Source organism: Falco punctatus, assembly GCF_963210335.1.
Source record: "Falco punctatus genome assembly, chromosome: 3".
NCBI classification, from domain to species: Eukaryota; Metazoa; Chordata; class Aves; order Falconiformes; family Falconidae; genus Falco; species Falco punctatus.
The window spans coordinates 34,493,128-34,508,652 of record NC_137582.1 but is presented as its reverse complement, the minus strand read 5'-3'; the positions used below and the strand labels follow the sequence as shown (position 1 = coordinate 34,508,652).

The 15,525-nt window shown below is 39.0% G+C and overlaps 2 protein-coding genes across 3 annotated transcripts in view; one reads left to right on the top strand and one right to left on the bottom strand.

Moving 5' to 3' along the window:
- Positions 1-3,255, top strand: part of CPNE3 (copine 3) — a 34,344-nt gene extending 31,089 nt beyond the window's left edge. For both annotated transcript variants that reach the window (XM_080381866.1, XM_080381867.1), the window contains one exon: positions 207-3,255. In XM_080381866.1, the coding sequence (XP_080237992.1) occupies positions 207-317 (111 nt within the window). In that variant the 3' untranslated portion in view covers positions 318-3,255. The remainder of the gene's footprint in view (positions 1-206) is intronic.
- Positions 3,256-4,606: 1,351 nt separating this feature from the next.
- Positions 4,607-15,525, bottom strand: part of CNGB3 (cyclic nucleotide gated channel subunit beta 3) — a 91,640-nt gene continuing 80,721 nt past the window's right edge. Inside the window, exons 15-18 of the mRNA XM_080381862.1 lie at positions 15,093-15,211; positions 10,440-10,586; positions 7,720-7,900; positions 4,607-6,547 (exon numbers count right to left, since the gene is read on the bottom strand). Of these exons, the coding sequence (XP_080237988.1) occupies positions 6,314-6,547; positions 7,720-7,900; positions 10,440-10,586; positions 15,093-15,211 (681 nt within the window). The 3' untranslated portion in view covers positions 4,607-6,313. The remainder of the gene's footprint in view (positions 6,548-7,719; positions 7,901-10,439; positions 10,587-15,092; positions 15,212-15,525) is intronic.

Here is a 15,525-nt window from a genome sequence, read left to right as displayed (position 1 = left end):
CAGGGCAGCCAGCTGGTTCATGGTAATGGGAGCCAGAAGGCAAAGATGTCAGGGAAGCTTCCATCTGTCCCGTAAGGGCACCATGTACAGTTCTCTGTAAAATATCAGACTTCAAATTGGCTTAATAGAGGACATGCTGCTTACCCATCTTAGGATCTCCATTAACAGCTGGTGGAAACTGAAATTTGGTGTTCTTTTTTTGTAAGTCTCCAAAAGAAGCTCTGGCGCAGTGTGTCCTGGCAGAAGTCCCTCAGCAAGTGGTGAACTACTTCAGCACCTACAAACTGCAACCTCCTAAGAATCCTGCTGCAAAGTGAATGGCTGAGCAGGGGAGCTGAGACTTTGTGCTTGCTTTAATTCCTGTATCTGCAGACCTTGGTTCTTGAGATACTTCTGTATACATGTATACGCACACCTCTGTATGGTAATCTGTTAGCTTTTGCCTGCGAATCACTTTGCCAAGTGTGCCTTTTAAGGGTCAAAACTGTAATTGTGTTAATATTTGATGTTGATATGAGAGATAGGGCTTACATGGGTGCATTTTATTTTGAAAAATAAGAGTAGAAAAAAGGTTGAATATGTATAGAGAAGGGGGAGAATGGCTGGAAGTGGAAGAGCTGCGTGTTTGATAAATATAGTCAGCGGGAGTGTTCAGTTACTTTTGTGGGGATTGGCACCCAGGACTGCAGTTTCTTGGTGATCATAAAACCAGTCTGAAATGAAAAAGAAGGTACATCCCCAACAAGCAGACAAAATTTTGTATGTGCTTCAAAAAATCTGGAATATTTCAGGCTTCTGTGTCTTATGAAGCCACCATTACAATTTTGTCATAGGACTTTGGTAGTTATACAAAGTGCCAGAACAGAGCGTAAAGGCCCTCCTTGCATGCCTACTTCATGTTTGCCACTTCAGTGCCTTTGGCCAATGCCAGGGATTTATGGCAGTGTGAACGTGAGCCAAACAAGTCACTAAAGTATATATTCCTTTATAGTATGCATTCTCTTATGGTAGTACAGGAATAAGTAGGGTGAGTTAAGGTAAGCCTCTAACATCTCAGAAGAATAGTATTGGCCTTTGAGGCTACTACTATAAAGGCTGTAAGGTAAGATGTGTTTCGGTGTGTACTGAGCTGGAAAATGGGAACTCCAGATTTTATGTTGTTTGGGGGGTTGTTTTGGTTTTGCATTCTCCCCAAAAGAGTCATGACTGTTGATCTTTAAAGTGCTTTTTGTGACATGGGAATTCACTTTTTAGTTAAGAAGTTTTATTTGATTTATAACTGCATATTTTGAAACAAATGCAGTTCTTGGAAGTGCTACCTATACTGGTTTTGTCGTATTTTTGAATCATGCTTCTTTTTCATGAGCCTGCTGATGAAAAGTGCCTACAAAAAAAAAAAATCTTCCTTCTTCCTTCCCAGTCGGAAGACGTTAGAAAATCTCTAAACTCTAATCCTATAATCATACTGTGTTTCTCTAGGGCAGAAAATTTCTGGTTTATTTTCGTGGCTTGAGTTTTTCCTTCATCATTTACATGAAGTGTAAATCATATTGTGTTTGCTTAGGGGACAGGTGAAGCTTTCTTGTCTCCCAGTTGCATACTGCTTGCTGAGGACCTCTTCTGAACCTGCTAGTGTGTGTAATGTAAGTGGATGTAAAGGTCTCATTTGTTACTTCCCAAATGCCCATCTAGAGCACTGTTTTTGTAGTTTCATATTTGAAGTTAGTTAGAGTTAGACATCTGACTAATCTGATTGTGCGTGGTCTAGCGGTAACATGTAAGAACAGAACGAACTGACGTTAAATTTAGCATAGTTGGGCACTCAGGATTGCACCAGCTCATAGTGCATGTGACTGAGTATGTGACTTCTCTTTAGTTGCTGAAACTGCTCTGTGTGTGGTGGGGGGTGTTCTCCATGCATGTGTAATCCTGTCAGAAATCTGAATTCACATTAACATTGATGCATGAAGGATACGCATATTGAAATTGTCTTACACATACTGTAAAACACACCAAATGTTTTTTAGACAGTTGGCTACTTGTCAGTCATAAATGAGTATGTTACTCTGCACTCCATTTTCCTTAGTGGAAGGGTGTCCTAAGTAGTTTCAGCAGTGGAATACTAAGGAAGACATTTTGTTTCATATTAAGCCAAACTCCTTCTTTTTGAAAATCTAATTCATGGGGTTATATGAAAATCTACAGTCATCTTTTTATCAGTGTAGTGCGTATGTGTTGCTACTTTATACATGAATTATGATGAAGTGTCATGCCAGATATGCAACACAAAAACTGCAGAACATGGAAGTAGTTATAATGAACGTAAGTGCACTGCTGCAAATTGATACCGTATGATCTTGGAACAGGAAACTGTTTCAGAGCTACATGCTCCATGTACAGAGATGCAGTAGTAATGCTTTGTCTAGATTCATTGGAGTGGATGAGTACTACTGATAGGAGTACTGGATACTACTGAAGTTCCTCTGAGCTCTCTGCCAAAAAATATAATGCTGCATCTGAGTTCTGTTACCAATTCTGTTCTAAGTTGCTGTGGAAGTGCATTTAAATGCATTTAACTGTGTTAATAGGTGTTACTGTAGTAAATATCTGCTGCATAGAAAATTCTTTGTTCTGTCTGTATTGTATACGTTAATTCTGAGTTTCTACAGTAAAGAATTCATTATCAGATATTGGTAAAGTACCCTCATGTTCCTCAAGATTAGGGAATTAAATAATATATCAATGAAACCTGCTTCTCAATGTGCTCTATTTTACGTAAAAGACAAGTGTTTCACACATCACAGCAGCAAGATCCATTTTCCAGGTATAACTTCTCTTAGAGGTGTACAGCTAATGCCTGTTGAAAAATTTGGAAACTTTCAAGTTAAGCCGAAGCAATATTCTGAGTCAAGGAATGCAGCAGATTGTGAGTCAAGGGGGAGGGGAGTTACTGTGTTTCGCCATTTTTTTTGTTTACTTTTACGTGTAAAAAATGCCTTATTAGCTTGAGGGTGACAAAGCAAGGTATTGTCAGTTTTGAAAAGTGAATGTGTTTGTAGGTCACTTGCACCACCTTGTGATAAAAATGATGTATAGCAGTCTTCGTAATCATGCTTTTTGCTATTTAATGGCCGTGATATATGCGTATGTACAGCAAAGAAATAACTTGTAACCAGAATTTTTTTACTTTCCCCTGTATTCCAGTTCTGATGAAGTGATATGCAACGCCTGTGCATTAAAAATATAATTTCAGTATACTGTTCTTCCATTGTGCTTTTGTATTCAGCATTTTCTATGTAATGATAAATGCTGCTTTTGCAGTTCCTATGATTAGTATTCCACAGGTTGAACAGCTCAGATTTATAACAAGGTTATCACGTGAGAGTAAAAATGCTTTTTCACTCGGTGGTTATGAATGTGCAGTGTATATTTCATAAGGCATCTCATACTGGCTTTTAGCAAGAAGATATTCTGAAATAGCGTGGTTTTAGCAGTGACTGTTTCATGTTCATTGCCACGTTAGAGTTCTCTCATATCAGATTTTCCAAAACTTTTTTTTTTGAAATAGCATCTACATTTTAAGTAAAGAGGCATTGAGATGTGGTTATTTTTAGTTTTCAAAGACACTGTCCCACTCCACTGTTCAGTTCCTTTACATTTAAGTGTAGTCAAGTCTGTAATGCTTTATTGAGAAACTCAGATATACTAGAGACAGTGCTGCAGTGGAGCGTAATACCATACAGAACCTGAGTGAACTTTGAGACTGGAAGTTGCATCATCTGAGTGCACTAGAGTAATTCACTTCACCAGTCAAGAATCCACAGAGTAGAATTAGTTCGTGAAGGGATTTAATACATCTTAGATCTTGACCTTTCTTGTGTCATTCCTTCTGATGAAAACCCTATAGATAGTTGCAACCTGGATTCCTGGACCCTTCCTGCCCACCCCTAAAAATGGAGGAATTTGAGGAAGGGGGAAATATTCCAACAAGAGAAAAGTAGAATGCCAGAGCAAACCTGATGGATGTTGCTTCTGTGAGGCCATGATCTTCTGCAAACATTGACACTTGTCTTTCATTTGGGTCTAAGGAACTTGAGAGCTGTGCAGAACTCGGTAATTCTGAAGACAGAACTGGCAGGCTTTCCTGCAATCCTGAGCTGTTAAGAGCTGTAGCAAAGCAGCAGCTCATGGGATGCTCTGTTGCTGCAGTGTAACACTTGCTGCTGCAGTCTCAGCTCTTACTTTGTGGTATACGTCAGTGTGTGATGGATTACCTTAAGTATCCCAACAATGAAAATGTTTGCAGTTACCTGGTAGCGTTTGTGTAGGCAGAAGAGGGGTCGGATCTTCTGCAATGAGAGCGTGCTTTACTCAGTAATATAAAAATGTTAAAATATGGGAGTTTATGTGGTTCTTTTTTCCTCCCTTCCATAGTGTTTTGACAACTCAAAAAAAGGATGAAAACCATATATTGTAATGAATTCATAGATCATTATTATTTGTAGAAGACCTCATTTTTTAAGCAGTTCTGCAATATTTCTAGTTTTGAGATTGCATTGAGGCATTCCTGGATGTGCATGAGATGAATAATTATTTATGATGCATCTTATAATTTTCTACCTCTGATGTGACTTTTTTTTTTTTTTTTTACCTACCAAGTGACATACATGTAAAGGTGGTCCTACCCATGTAGCACTTGAACCTTGACCTCACTGCTAATGTGACATAACTTTCTTTTTAAAAGAGATTTGGCTTTTGGTCATGTCTGAGGATGTGTGGAATATACAGCATAAGGAATTCAGTCATCCAGCTTTTACTTGGGCAAGGTTCCCACTGATTCTGCCTAGGCTGCCAGTTTTGCCTATGATTAGAGAAGTTCAAAGTCTTTAAAGAATGCATAGCCTGCAGGATCGTATATAGCCTATAAAGTGAATGTTTAGTTTTGGCATGGTGCCTTCCTTGGTTGGCTGGTCAGCTGAGGAAGCCTGCCCTTACGCTTTCTTGGCTTGGCCTTTGCATAATCGTTTTAGCTCCCAAAACTGTTCATCCACTGGGGACTGCAAGTGGATAGGGAGAGAGAGAGGAGATGCAAAGCCACAGAAGAGAGAAAGGTAATTGAGAATTAATCTTCAAGCACAGCTTCAGCCTTTTGTTTAACGTTGCATGCCTTTCTGTGATGAGCCAATGTTGAAGGCTGATGGTGTGGGAGCTCCTCATTAGGAAGCTGTATCACTCTCACCTGTGGCATTCATAAAGAATTTACTTCACAGGTATGATGTAGCTCAGCTCCAGTACGGCACAGGGTTTGCTTTGCACCATCAGTCGGGGTCTGTGATGGAGGTGAACAACTGGAGCATTGGTTGGATCTACGTACCACAGAGCCAGTGTAACTCCTGCTTTTTGTAAAATAGCCCTTATTTTTGAAGTGGCCAGTTTAGATACCAAAATTCTTCAAAAAGTTAGCTAGTGTCAAGTGCTTGCTCTTCAGACAGCATTATTAATGCCTAACCCTTGAGAAGATCAAGCATTTAAATCAGCAGCCCAGAGTTAAAGACGGTATCTAAGTCTTTGCCATGTTTATTCACCAGAGCGAAGGACAGCTGGAGCAGACACTCATGCTTTCAGAGGACTGACAATAATTCTGCAATCTGCTTCCCCCTTGTGGATTTTGTGATTTTATTTTTTGACAATGTTTTTGTTGTAGCCCCCTGTCCCAAGCTAAAACATCCCAACACACAGCCACAGTATCGCAGCTTTCTGCACTGAGCCACACTGATCACAAAAACACGTCACTGATTAAAAGTATAAGGGGAGGAGAGAGAAGGATCGAGAGAAACGTAAGTACCCTCAGCAACAATAAGGCAGTAAGAAGAAAAAGAATAACTATGGGAAACCAGAAAAAAAGATAGAAAAGAACACATATGAATAGCAAGAGCAAGCTGAGCAAAAGGAACAGCAGTAACAAAGCAAGGATAAACAGCAGAGGAAAGAAGAGAAGCAGGAACAAGACAGAGTAAGACATGAGGGAGAGCATTGACCAGACAAGAAGCGAGTGGTCCTGAAATGCAGTTGCAGCTCTAGTTCCTATTGCACCAACAGTTCTCTCTTCGGGCTCAAGGGTAAGAGGTAAGTATATAAATAATTTTCCCCGTTGTGTCAGGAGAGGAGGGAGAGAAGACGACAAGCTGGGGTGGGTTTTTCTTGTGGGTAGTCTCTACTTTTTTTTCCTCTTCTGTACACAAAAGTGAAGTCACGCTTGCCCTCTGAATTCAGCAAGACAATAGATGGGGCCACAGCCCAAAGCACTGTCTATTTATTTTTTTTTCTCTTTAACTTCAACTTTAAGGATCTCTCCTTCTTCTGCTCTGGGGGATGGAGACATACTAATGATCAGAGACTCCTTACTGTTTTCTTTGCGCATAGCTGCAGGTTGAGGCTTAGCTTCTGCATTCGCCTCTTCCTTTTGTGTAGGGGGTGCAGATGAGGCCACGGGCTCCACAGGTTTCTTCTCCTCTTGTTCAGGCTTATTTGCTTTAGCTTGAGTTTCCTAGAAACAAGAAGTTAAATGTTTTCCAATGCTGCAGAAGAAATTCAAGAGGTAGTCCGATTCTGTATGTGTACTGGAAAGGCATAGCGTGGATACTGTGATTAATGATATGTAATATATATATGTCATACAGATTAATGGCAATATACGTAACTTTGTATTTAGATGCTGAAAATCAGTTTTAAATGAAAAATGCAATTTCAGAATCAGCACGTTAACAAAACTTATGAAAAGCTTGTGAATATTGATAGTATCTGCTTCTTATTAATACAGCAGGATGAAACAGGCACATTTTGGGGCACACAACCCTTCCTTAGGTCTTCCCTTCCTTTACTTGTAAAGAAAAAAATTGCGTTATGTAAATCTTGACATACTGCCTGCCAGCGGCCCAGTTCCTTACCCAAGCCTATATGCTAATAAGTTCACAAATACACAATAAATTGAGCAACATTTCTACTCCAATCATAGTGCTGTAGTCATTTGTGTAAGCACAGTTCTTTGTTTAACTTAAAAAAATGAACAACGCAGCCAGTTCAGCTGTAAAGACCGAAAAGGATTCTGCTGCCTTTGGATAGGTATGTAGAACTGAGCAGGTTCTTACTAGCATTAACATTTCTCAGAACAGAGTATAATGAGGGAATTACTTTTCTTCAACTAAATTAATATTTTTTCATAAGTACAATATATTAGAGATTGAATCAGTTTTAGCTCTGTGGGCTACACTTTACGTTTTGTCTTCAGGATTTGTGACAGCCAGAGATCTGACTTTGAATTGGGAAGTTCACCATGTGCTTGAGTCAGCTGGATCAGATTACTGTGTTAGAATATTTCTGTATTTACTGTTGTTTACATAGAATTAGAAGATCAGATATCCTTAGGGTCTTTGTAAAGTGCATTTTATCCTTACTTCCTTTGAGGATCTTTGTTTGCTTGCTTTTTTCCTTGCTTTTTCTTTGCTTCTGTTTTCTCTGCAGAGTCCAGGTCCAGGAAGATTTGAGACAAATTTTAGAACTGGTGTTTACAGAGATTAGGTACAGTGATTATGTCTCAGCTACTGGGGGGTTTTGCTGTTGATTGCAGTAAGGCTACGTTTTCACCTACTCCGTTTGCTCAAGCCCTCTCAGTATCTTTCAGCACCTGGAATAATCTACTCTTATTTTCTGTGGCATTACCTGAATGTCGTCTTGTCTCTTCAGCTGCAGCAGCTTAGCAAGGCCTTCTTTTCCTTTTCCTCCCAGCATCGCTTTAAACAATTTTGGAGTTTCTGGTTTCTGCCCAAAGACACCGGCCAAGCCCCGTGGTTGTTGCACTGCTGGTCCTGGAGCAGGTTTCCCCTTCTGTTTCAGCAGCACCCTGGGAACAGGAAGGAATGAGAACGCACAGCAATGCTGTGAAACCAAGCAAAGCTCCTGCAAAGCTAAAATGTCACATTCACAGATGAAGATCTGGCAGCTTTTCCAGCCAGTTAATTTTTTTGGTCCCAGGTACTGGGGCAAGAGAAAGCTGGAAACGGTGAGGGGTTTGCCCTAGGCTCTGGTGGAGTTGGAGACTACTGTTGAAATTGGGAGTTGTTTACCTATATCCTGGGGAATAAACAAGTGCAGGCTCCAGTTAAGGTGTTGCAAAGCAGATGAGAGTTTGCTAAGGTGTGAAATAGCGTGGAGGGGGATGGGTGCCTGATACCTGAGGTGGCAGTCTCTTACCTGGCCTTCTGGATGCAAATCCAGAGGGTGTTTAGTGCTCAGCTGGGAGTCCAGCTGGTGCTTGTGGGAGTAATAGTTTACCAAACTTAACTCCCAGCACAGCTCATCTCTCATAGGTCAGGTTAGACAGCGGTACTTACTTTTGGTCTTCTTCAGTAGAAGACAACACCCTGAAGATACAAAAATTACTGCCAATCACACGGCAGACTACATTTTCACACCCTCCCATAGCTGTACTCATTTGCAGCCGTAACAAGAAGAAGTGAGAATGAACAATGAGGGTAAAGATTAGACGACAGCTCCGAGATAGACGGAACCAGAGAAAAGCAGAGTGCTGCCGTGCTTTCCGTTTCTGTTAGGTTACTGCACAGTTTTCAAGGCAGCTTTTCTGTCTTTGCAAAAGCTCTGACTTAAGGCTTTTTATGATCAAGGACTAGCTTTGCAGTCTGAAGTACAGTAAATCACATAATACTATAATTTTCTCCAGTGCCCTGTACTTTGTAACTGTGAATTTCAGAAGTGAATATTTAACTTTTTTTTAAGTTTTATTGTCATAAACTTAAAAAGTATACCTCAGCAGCTTGCATGGGTTTATTAAGTACAGGCCATACAGTGAATATTAGGTAGGAGATAATAGAACAAATTTCTTGCTTGAATAAATCCTTTGAGTTTATTTCAAGGAGCCCTTTTTTAAAGGGAAGGCCAATGCGATTCCACAGACAACCTTAACATAAACCTTCCAGGGCAGAACAACTGATAATTTGATTCCAAAACTGAACGTAACTACAAATCTCCTGTTGGTGCCTAGTTTTTCTAGAGACATAGCTGACCATACATAGAGCACAGGAATTTTGAAAGAATTAGTGGATGCCTAGACAGATGTGCAGAATACATGGCCGCCAGTGCAGGGCAGGTACTGCATATCTTTAAAATTAAACAGGATATCCTGTATCTACTCTGGTATCTAGGCAGCTTTGAGCTCAAATGGGTTTGCAGATATTAAGGGTGGATATTAAACTCTTGCAGTTGAGACAGACTGTCTGGAGCAAGCAGAATTTAATGGCTTGGGAGGATACGATCAGGGCGGGCAAGAAAGCAGGAGGTAGTGTGGGACAGAGCGACAGCAATAACAAGTAATGGTGGTGATAGAACTTTAGAAAGAAGGTGGAGAAAAGTCAGGAAGGATAAATCGGTCAGTGGATTTGTTCCACCTTTTTACTTGTTGCTGCTGGTTTTGAAAATCAGGCAGTGAGCCCATTCTGTGTCTAGGTTCCTTGTTCCTCAGGGATGTGATGATCTCAAGATACTGTCATTTGACAACCAGGGCTGTTGAAACATGCTGAATGCAACCATCTGCTAGCACTTCCACTAAACAAAATGTCACTGCGGTGCTATGTTTAGTCTTCCCTGGTGGAACTTCAAGTCTGGCAGCAACCTTCCAACCTTTGATAGCACTGCAAGGCAACAGCTGAGAACAATGAGAGTGCTGAAGTACACTAATAATGACAAACTGGTTTAAGTATTTGGACCTTTTACAAGGTAGAAGGGTACTAATTTTGTCATAGTTTTTATGACAAATCTGCCAATATTTTGCCCTTTTCAATCTGGGGAAATAGCGATCCTAGCAAGCTACAGCCAAAGCAAGATGAAAAGCAGCGTGGGTGTGAAATCCCATTTCGGAACCCTTTTGAACAAAATGCACACCTCTCTAATCTGTGTATGTCCATCTTGTTGGGCCTTACTTTATATTCCTAACTACTGTTGAAGGTTTTGGAAATGCGTACAAGTCTGTGGGTGCATTGAAGAATATCTCTGTAGAAATAATTGCGAGTGTTCAGTTGCGTCTTTGAAGACCTACTCCTTAACTGACATCTGTCCTGCAGTTTCTTTCTTGACTATGTCAGGAGTCCTGATATGCATCTGTATTTCCTGTTAGTTTTGTTACCTTAAGTACAACGAAGAAAACAACTGCATTCAGGACTTCATTCTACTTACTACATTTCCACCACCCTTGGAACACCTGCCAGAACCATGACTTTCACTAGATACTACCAGGCAAATCTGACCTCTAAATACAAATGTGTTTACATCTGTTACTCTTCCAAGAAAGGAATGTAAATCTGTCTAGAAGATACAACTGTCCATTCTGCGGCTAAATAATGTAATTAAAAAGCTGTTGTAGGACATACTTTGCTTTCTTCATGAGCAGTTTTTCTGAGTCAGGATAGTGCACCAGGATTTCATTGAGTGTTTTCTTGTCCAGAATGAAAAGGTTGGCAAAACCATGAGCCACCACGTCAGCAGTCCTTCGATTTCCTCCACCGGCAGCTAATAGGCTGGAATGAAAAGAAACATCGTCAGTCACATTATTACTTGCCCTAGTGAGGAATCATTTTGCTGGTGGTTTTCCATTAAAGTCGTTGTAAAGCTCACTTACATACCCAACTGTTCTACCTGATGTTCTGTAAAGGCCCTTTACAGCTGGGATTAGAAATAGCTTGCCTCCGGAAGGCGAATTGTCACTAGCAGTCAGGCATATGTAGATGCTAAGGACTGTGAGAAGTCTTGCTAGATAGAGACGTTGCTCTCAAGGGACACCCACTGCAAGGACTGCATTTGTTTTAGTCCTCATGTGAACTTGACATTTCCTCAATTTTATTGTTGAAAACTATTTCATCGGAAATAGAGCAGCACAAGTCTATTGTTACTGAAAGAGTTATTTACAATGAATTAGTGATTCTCCAAGTATTTTTGATTTCCTGAGTGAATAACTTCTGTGGGACTCTGGCTTTCAGTTTTCTCACATACCACATCTCACGTTTAAATGTTGGCAAGTTGAATGATATGGATTAGGAAGGCCTTTCAGGCTGACAGTAACAAATGTGTCTGCCAGAAACAGAAGGATGTTTTGTTTTGAAAGTAAAGCATTAGACCAGTTTAGCAAGTGGCAGTAGGCCATAGAAAAAACATCCACATAAAAATTAGATGTAGAAATAAAAAATTGAATTCTTTGTCTTGCATTAAGCAAATGAAATGAGACTTTACTTCTCAGCTGTGGTGATAAGCAAGAGGTTGCATTTTGCTCTTAGTACTAAAATTGCTTTATCACTGTATTCAAGGAGATCTACTCTAAAATTTGTCCCGTAAAGATTTCCCAGTGAGTTAATATTTTTAGAGAATACTTACTAATCTCTAAATTTACAATTTATTAATAAATGATAGTCTGGACCCCATAAAACATTAATTAATACTTATCTAAAATATTAATCAATAATATATAAATATTGGTTTTAATATTAAATACATTTACACAACATTTATAAATATTAGCTCATACAGGTAATGTATTATATTTGTTTAATAAAGGATACCATGAGGCCTCTGCAACTGTGTGTACAAGGCTATTTACAAACACACACACAGAGTTTTTTTCTGCAACCCAAGACAGCAATCAATATATGAACTCAAGCTGAAAATGCAGTATGTTGTCGTCTTTTTAAAAAATTCTGTACAATTCCTCAGATAGAATAAAACTGTTTGCACAATAAGAAAAGCAGCTAAAGAAAATGGCAAACAGCTTTTGAGTTCTGATGAATCACTTCTCAACAAGTCATTGCACAATCATTTTCAGGCTTTCCTGACATAAAGCTCATTTTATCGAGGCAGACTAGGACTAAAGAGATCAGCTTTTTCATTATGGTGAATATGTGAGGTGAATTTTACTCTTAAGGCACTTCTTGCTCGAACAGAATCATCTTTGACTAAGGACAGCATTATGGATTTCATCATTGAATCTATTTTGGCTAGTGTGCTAAGAGTTACATGATCAAATTTTTAAAAATTATTTAAATTTGCCTTGCAATGGTTCTTGATAATGTAATATCTGTATTAACAGAGAAATTTGCTTTTTTTACCTTGCATTTTTTACTCCAGTTGTTAGCCTGAAATGCTGTAATATGAGATGATACCTTTTGAATAATTATGCTAGCAAATTTAATTTCGAGGTATAAAGTGAAGACTGTTTATCTGGTTGTTTGGTGGTGTTTTTTGGTTTTTTTTTCAGTAGCTGTCTCTATGGGAAACTGCTATTCATTGAAATTAGCAAACCGATCAAGGGAATGATGTGTATCAGTTGTTGTGGCATCTCAGCTCAGCACCTATGTGCATATGGAGAGAAGTGGTAAGTCAGGAAAGGGAAATAGGTCTGGATCTTGCTTCTGAGCACGATGTCAAATACCAAAGGGCAGCAGCTGCCACTTCATGGGAAATCCTGGGCCAAAGTGGAAAACTTAATCTTTCACAAATCTAAATACTCCCTGTAGGTTTGATTTTTTTTTTAAATTAAAGTTAAAGTTACAAAACAGCTGAAAGGCTAAAGCTGAGACCAAACATTTAGCGATCTTCCCATTAAACATTTACATAGAATGGAGAAATGTTTTCATTTTTCCAGAATTACCATTTTCCAATAGGAAATAGTTCTAGTGAAATATCGGTAAATGGATGAATGAGGACATCTGGCTTAAAGTGTGAATTTCTCTGGGCTAATGAAGTGTTGTGTTATAGCTGAATTTCTCTCAATTGTCTGTGCAGACAGGCTCTCATTAAGGCAGCAATCTGTTTGCCTCTGATTCCGAGATTATTTTGCTTCCCCAAACTGATATTATCTATACAGGAAAGTAGGAAATGAGGGTAAGATGTTAATTGGAAGGCAACTCCTATTACTTAATGTGTTTCTGTAATAATTTTAAAGGATGAAATTGGCAAAGGACTTGTTTGAACATTAGTCTTGCATTGGCCTTCTAGTATAATTCAGGGAAATCTTCTGAAATAAACATTTCTTTGTTTTCTTCAACTCGTTTGCTCTGAGAGACTTCTTAAGCATCATTTACATGCATTTTGAACAAAGTGAGATTAAATAACAAGTGTCTTATCGATCATGTAGTTAAACCACTCAGAATGAAGCTGACATGTTTCTTTAAACTAATCTTGAATGAGAAATCAGAAGGAAATTAGGCTGATATCAGATGATAACCATGCTATGAATACTGAGGGGAAAACTTGGATGTGATAAATGAAGCAATATTTCATCCATTAAAGAATATTTTTTTTCATTGGCTTCTGCTATACAGTATTCAGAAGACCTTGACAAAACTTATATAGAAAGATGCTATACAAACTCATTATTTTTTAACACTTTGCCACAAGGAAGAGGATAAATCTCTACCAGTAACACTTAGTGCTTCATGTCTTTGCTTTTCTTCAATTTTGAGATGTCTGCCAGCTGCTGTGTCTTTTCTCCTTGAGTTTATCAACTGCCTGACATTTATATGCAAATTACATGTGCCTGAACGGGTATGCTGCCACAGTAGGTCGATGATGAATAAAACAAGACTAGAAGTGTAGGATTGTAGCATTGCTGAGGGATTTACTGGCCATATTTGCAATTATATAAAAAGTAATGTACTGGGAAATGGATCTTTAAAGGCTATTGTGTAGTTCTCATGTGGAAACAAGTGCTCACCTGCTAGATCAAAAGTCTGAAAATCCCTTCCATGTTTTAAAAACAATTATTATCATTTCTCAGTTTAAAAAATAAAGTTCTTGTTCCAAATACAAGACTAATAAATAATTGAAAAGTATGTGTGTGTTACCTATCTGGGCTGCTGTAGCTTTTTATTTTATCTGTTCTTACTGAAGACCAGCACATTCTCAGCCTTTACACATAACTTGCAATACAATACAGCATTTTGTTTTGGGGCTTTGCTCAGGTATTACATTGTCACACAGAGAAATACCTTTCAAATAACCTTCCCTCAAAGAGCTGATATGATTTCACTTTCCCACTCAGTGGAAAAGGTGTGCATCTATGGGATATTTCAGGTGTTTTCCACTTGAGGGCTGAGCAAGTTCTGTACGCACAGCACTGGATAAACGTGAATGTTTCCCCTACTATAAAGGGAGACACAAGCAGAAGATAAATGTAAACCTGGCACGGAGCTGATAACTGCTTTTCAAAAGGCAGATTAAAGCTACCAGCAAGAGGATTAACAATAACAGGAAGGCAGCTGGAAGAAATCAAGGATCCAGTTTATCACATGCAGCAGCACATGTATTTTATTACTTTTCCTCCGGCCAACCTCAGCAGGGGATGCAGTGCCTAAAATGTAGCACTTGGTTGGCTAATTAGGGAACATGGCACATAAGAGTTAATGGATTTTGCATAGCAGCCACGTGGAGAAAATAGAAAACATTTGTAGTCACCAGAGAAAAATTTTCTCCTCCAGATACACTCAGACCTAAAAATCTGGTCTGTCAGACTTTTTCTTGTTTTCTATGCTCTTAAAAAAATATGTTTTTGAAATGTAGGTAGCTGATTTTTGGCAACTTAATCCCTACTTCAGCTCATAAATGAACCGGTTTTATTTGCAATTTTAGATTTTTTTAATCTCTTTTGTTGGGAATTAATCATTTTTACCATCTGCTATGTAAAAGCACCTAGTCTTACTATCCAGGCAATAAAATGCATTTGGTCTTGCTGTATTGCAGATGTCAGAACATGAAGAAGCGATAAATCTTTTAAATGCTGAAGGAGATATTTGTCTGTATATCCCTGTGTACATTGCCTAAAACACCAGTCTCAGACCTTGCCAGAATAGTCTCTGATGCTTCCCCTTAGATTTTCCTTCGCTTACCTGCATCTTCTTGCTCAGTGTTCTCTTGGTTGATCCTACCCACTTTCTAGCCTCCCCATGGTAGCTGTCATGCTTACCATAGAAAAGTTAAACAACCATTAATTATTTGACCAGTTCTAAAGAGAGTGTTAAAAATAGCAGTGGACCTACCTGATCTCCCCAAATACAGCTCCCGCTCTTAGTGTAACCAGGACTTTTTTACCATCAGGGCCTCCAAGGACTTGAACTTCACCCTGTTTGATGATATACATCTCTCTGCCAATCTCTCCCTGGGCACACAAACACATAAAGATACCATGTTTTAGCAGGGCAGTGTTATTTTTGTTAGAATAATCTGACAGGCTCTTCTTCCACCCTCTCATAAACAGGTTTACTGGTATTATGGAGAAATAAATATTTGTGCTACTTGTCCTTGCACTAAGCACAAGCACAAGGGCTGACTTTGGCAGTTCTGATTGTGATGTGGGACAGTATTTGAACAGGAGTAAGATCATCTAGGCCATCTTGGAAAAAGAAGATTAGATAGTAATCAGGATTGTAGCAATCATTTCCACCAACTGGGGGAAACTAAAGTACTGCAGTA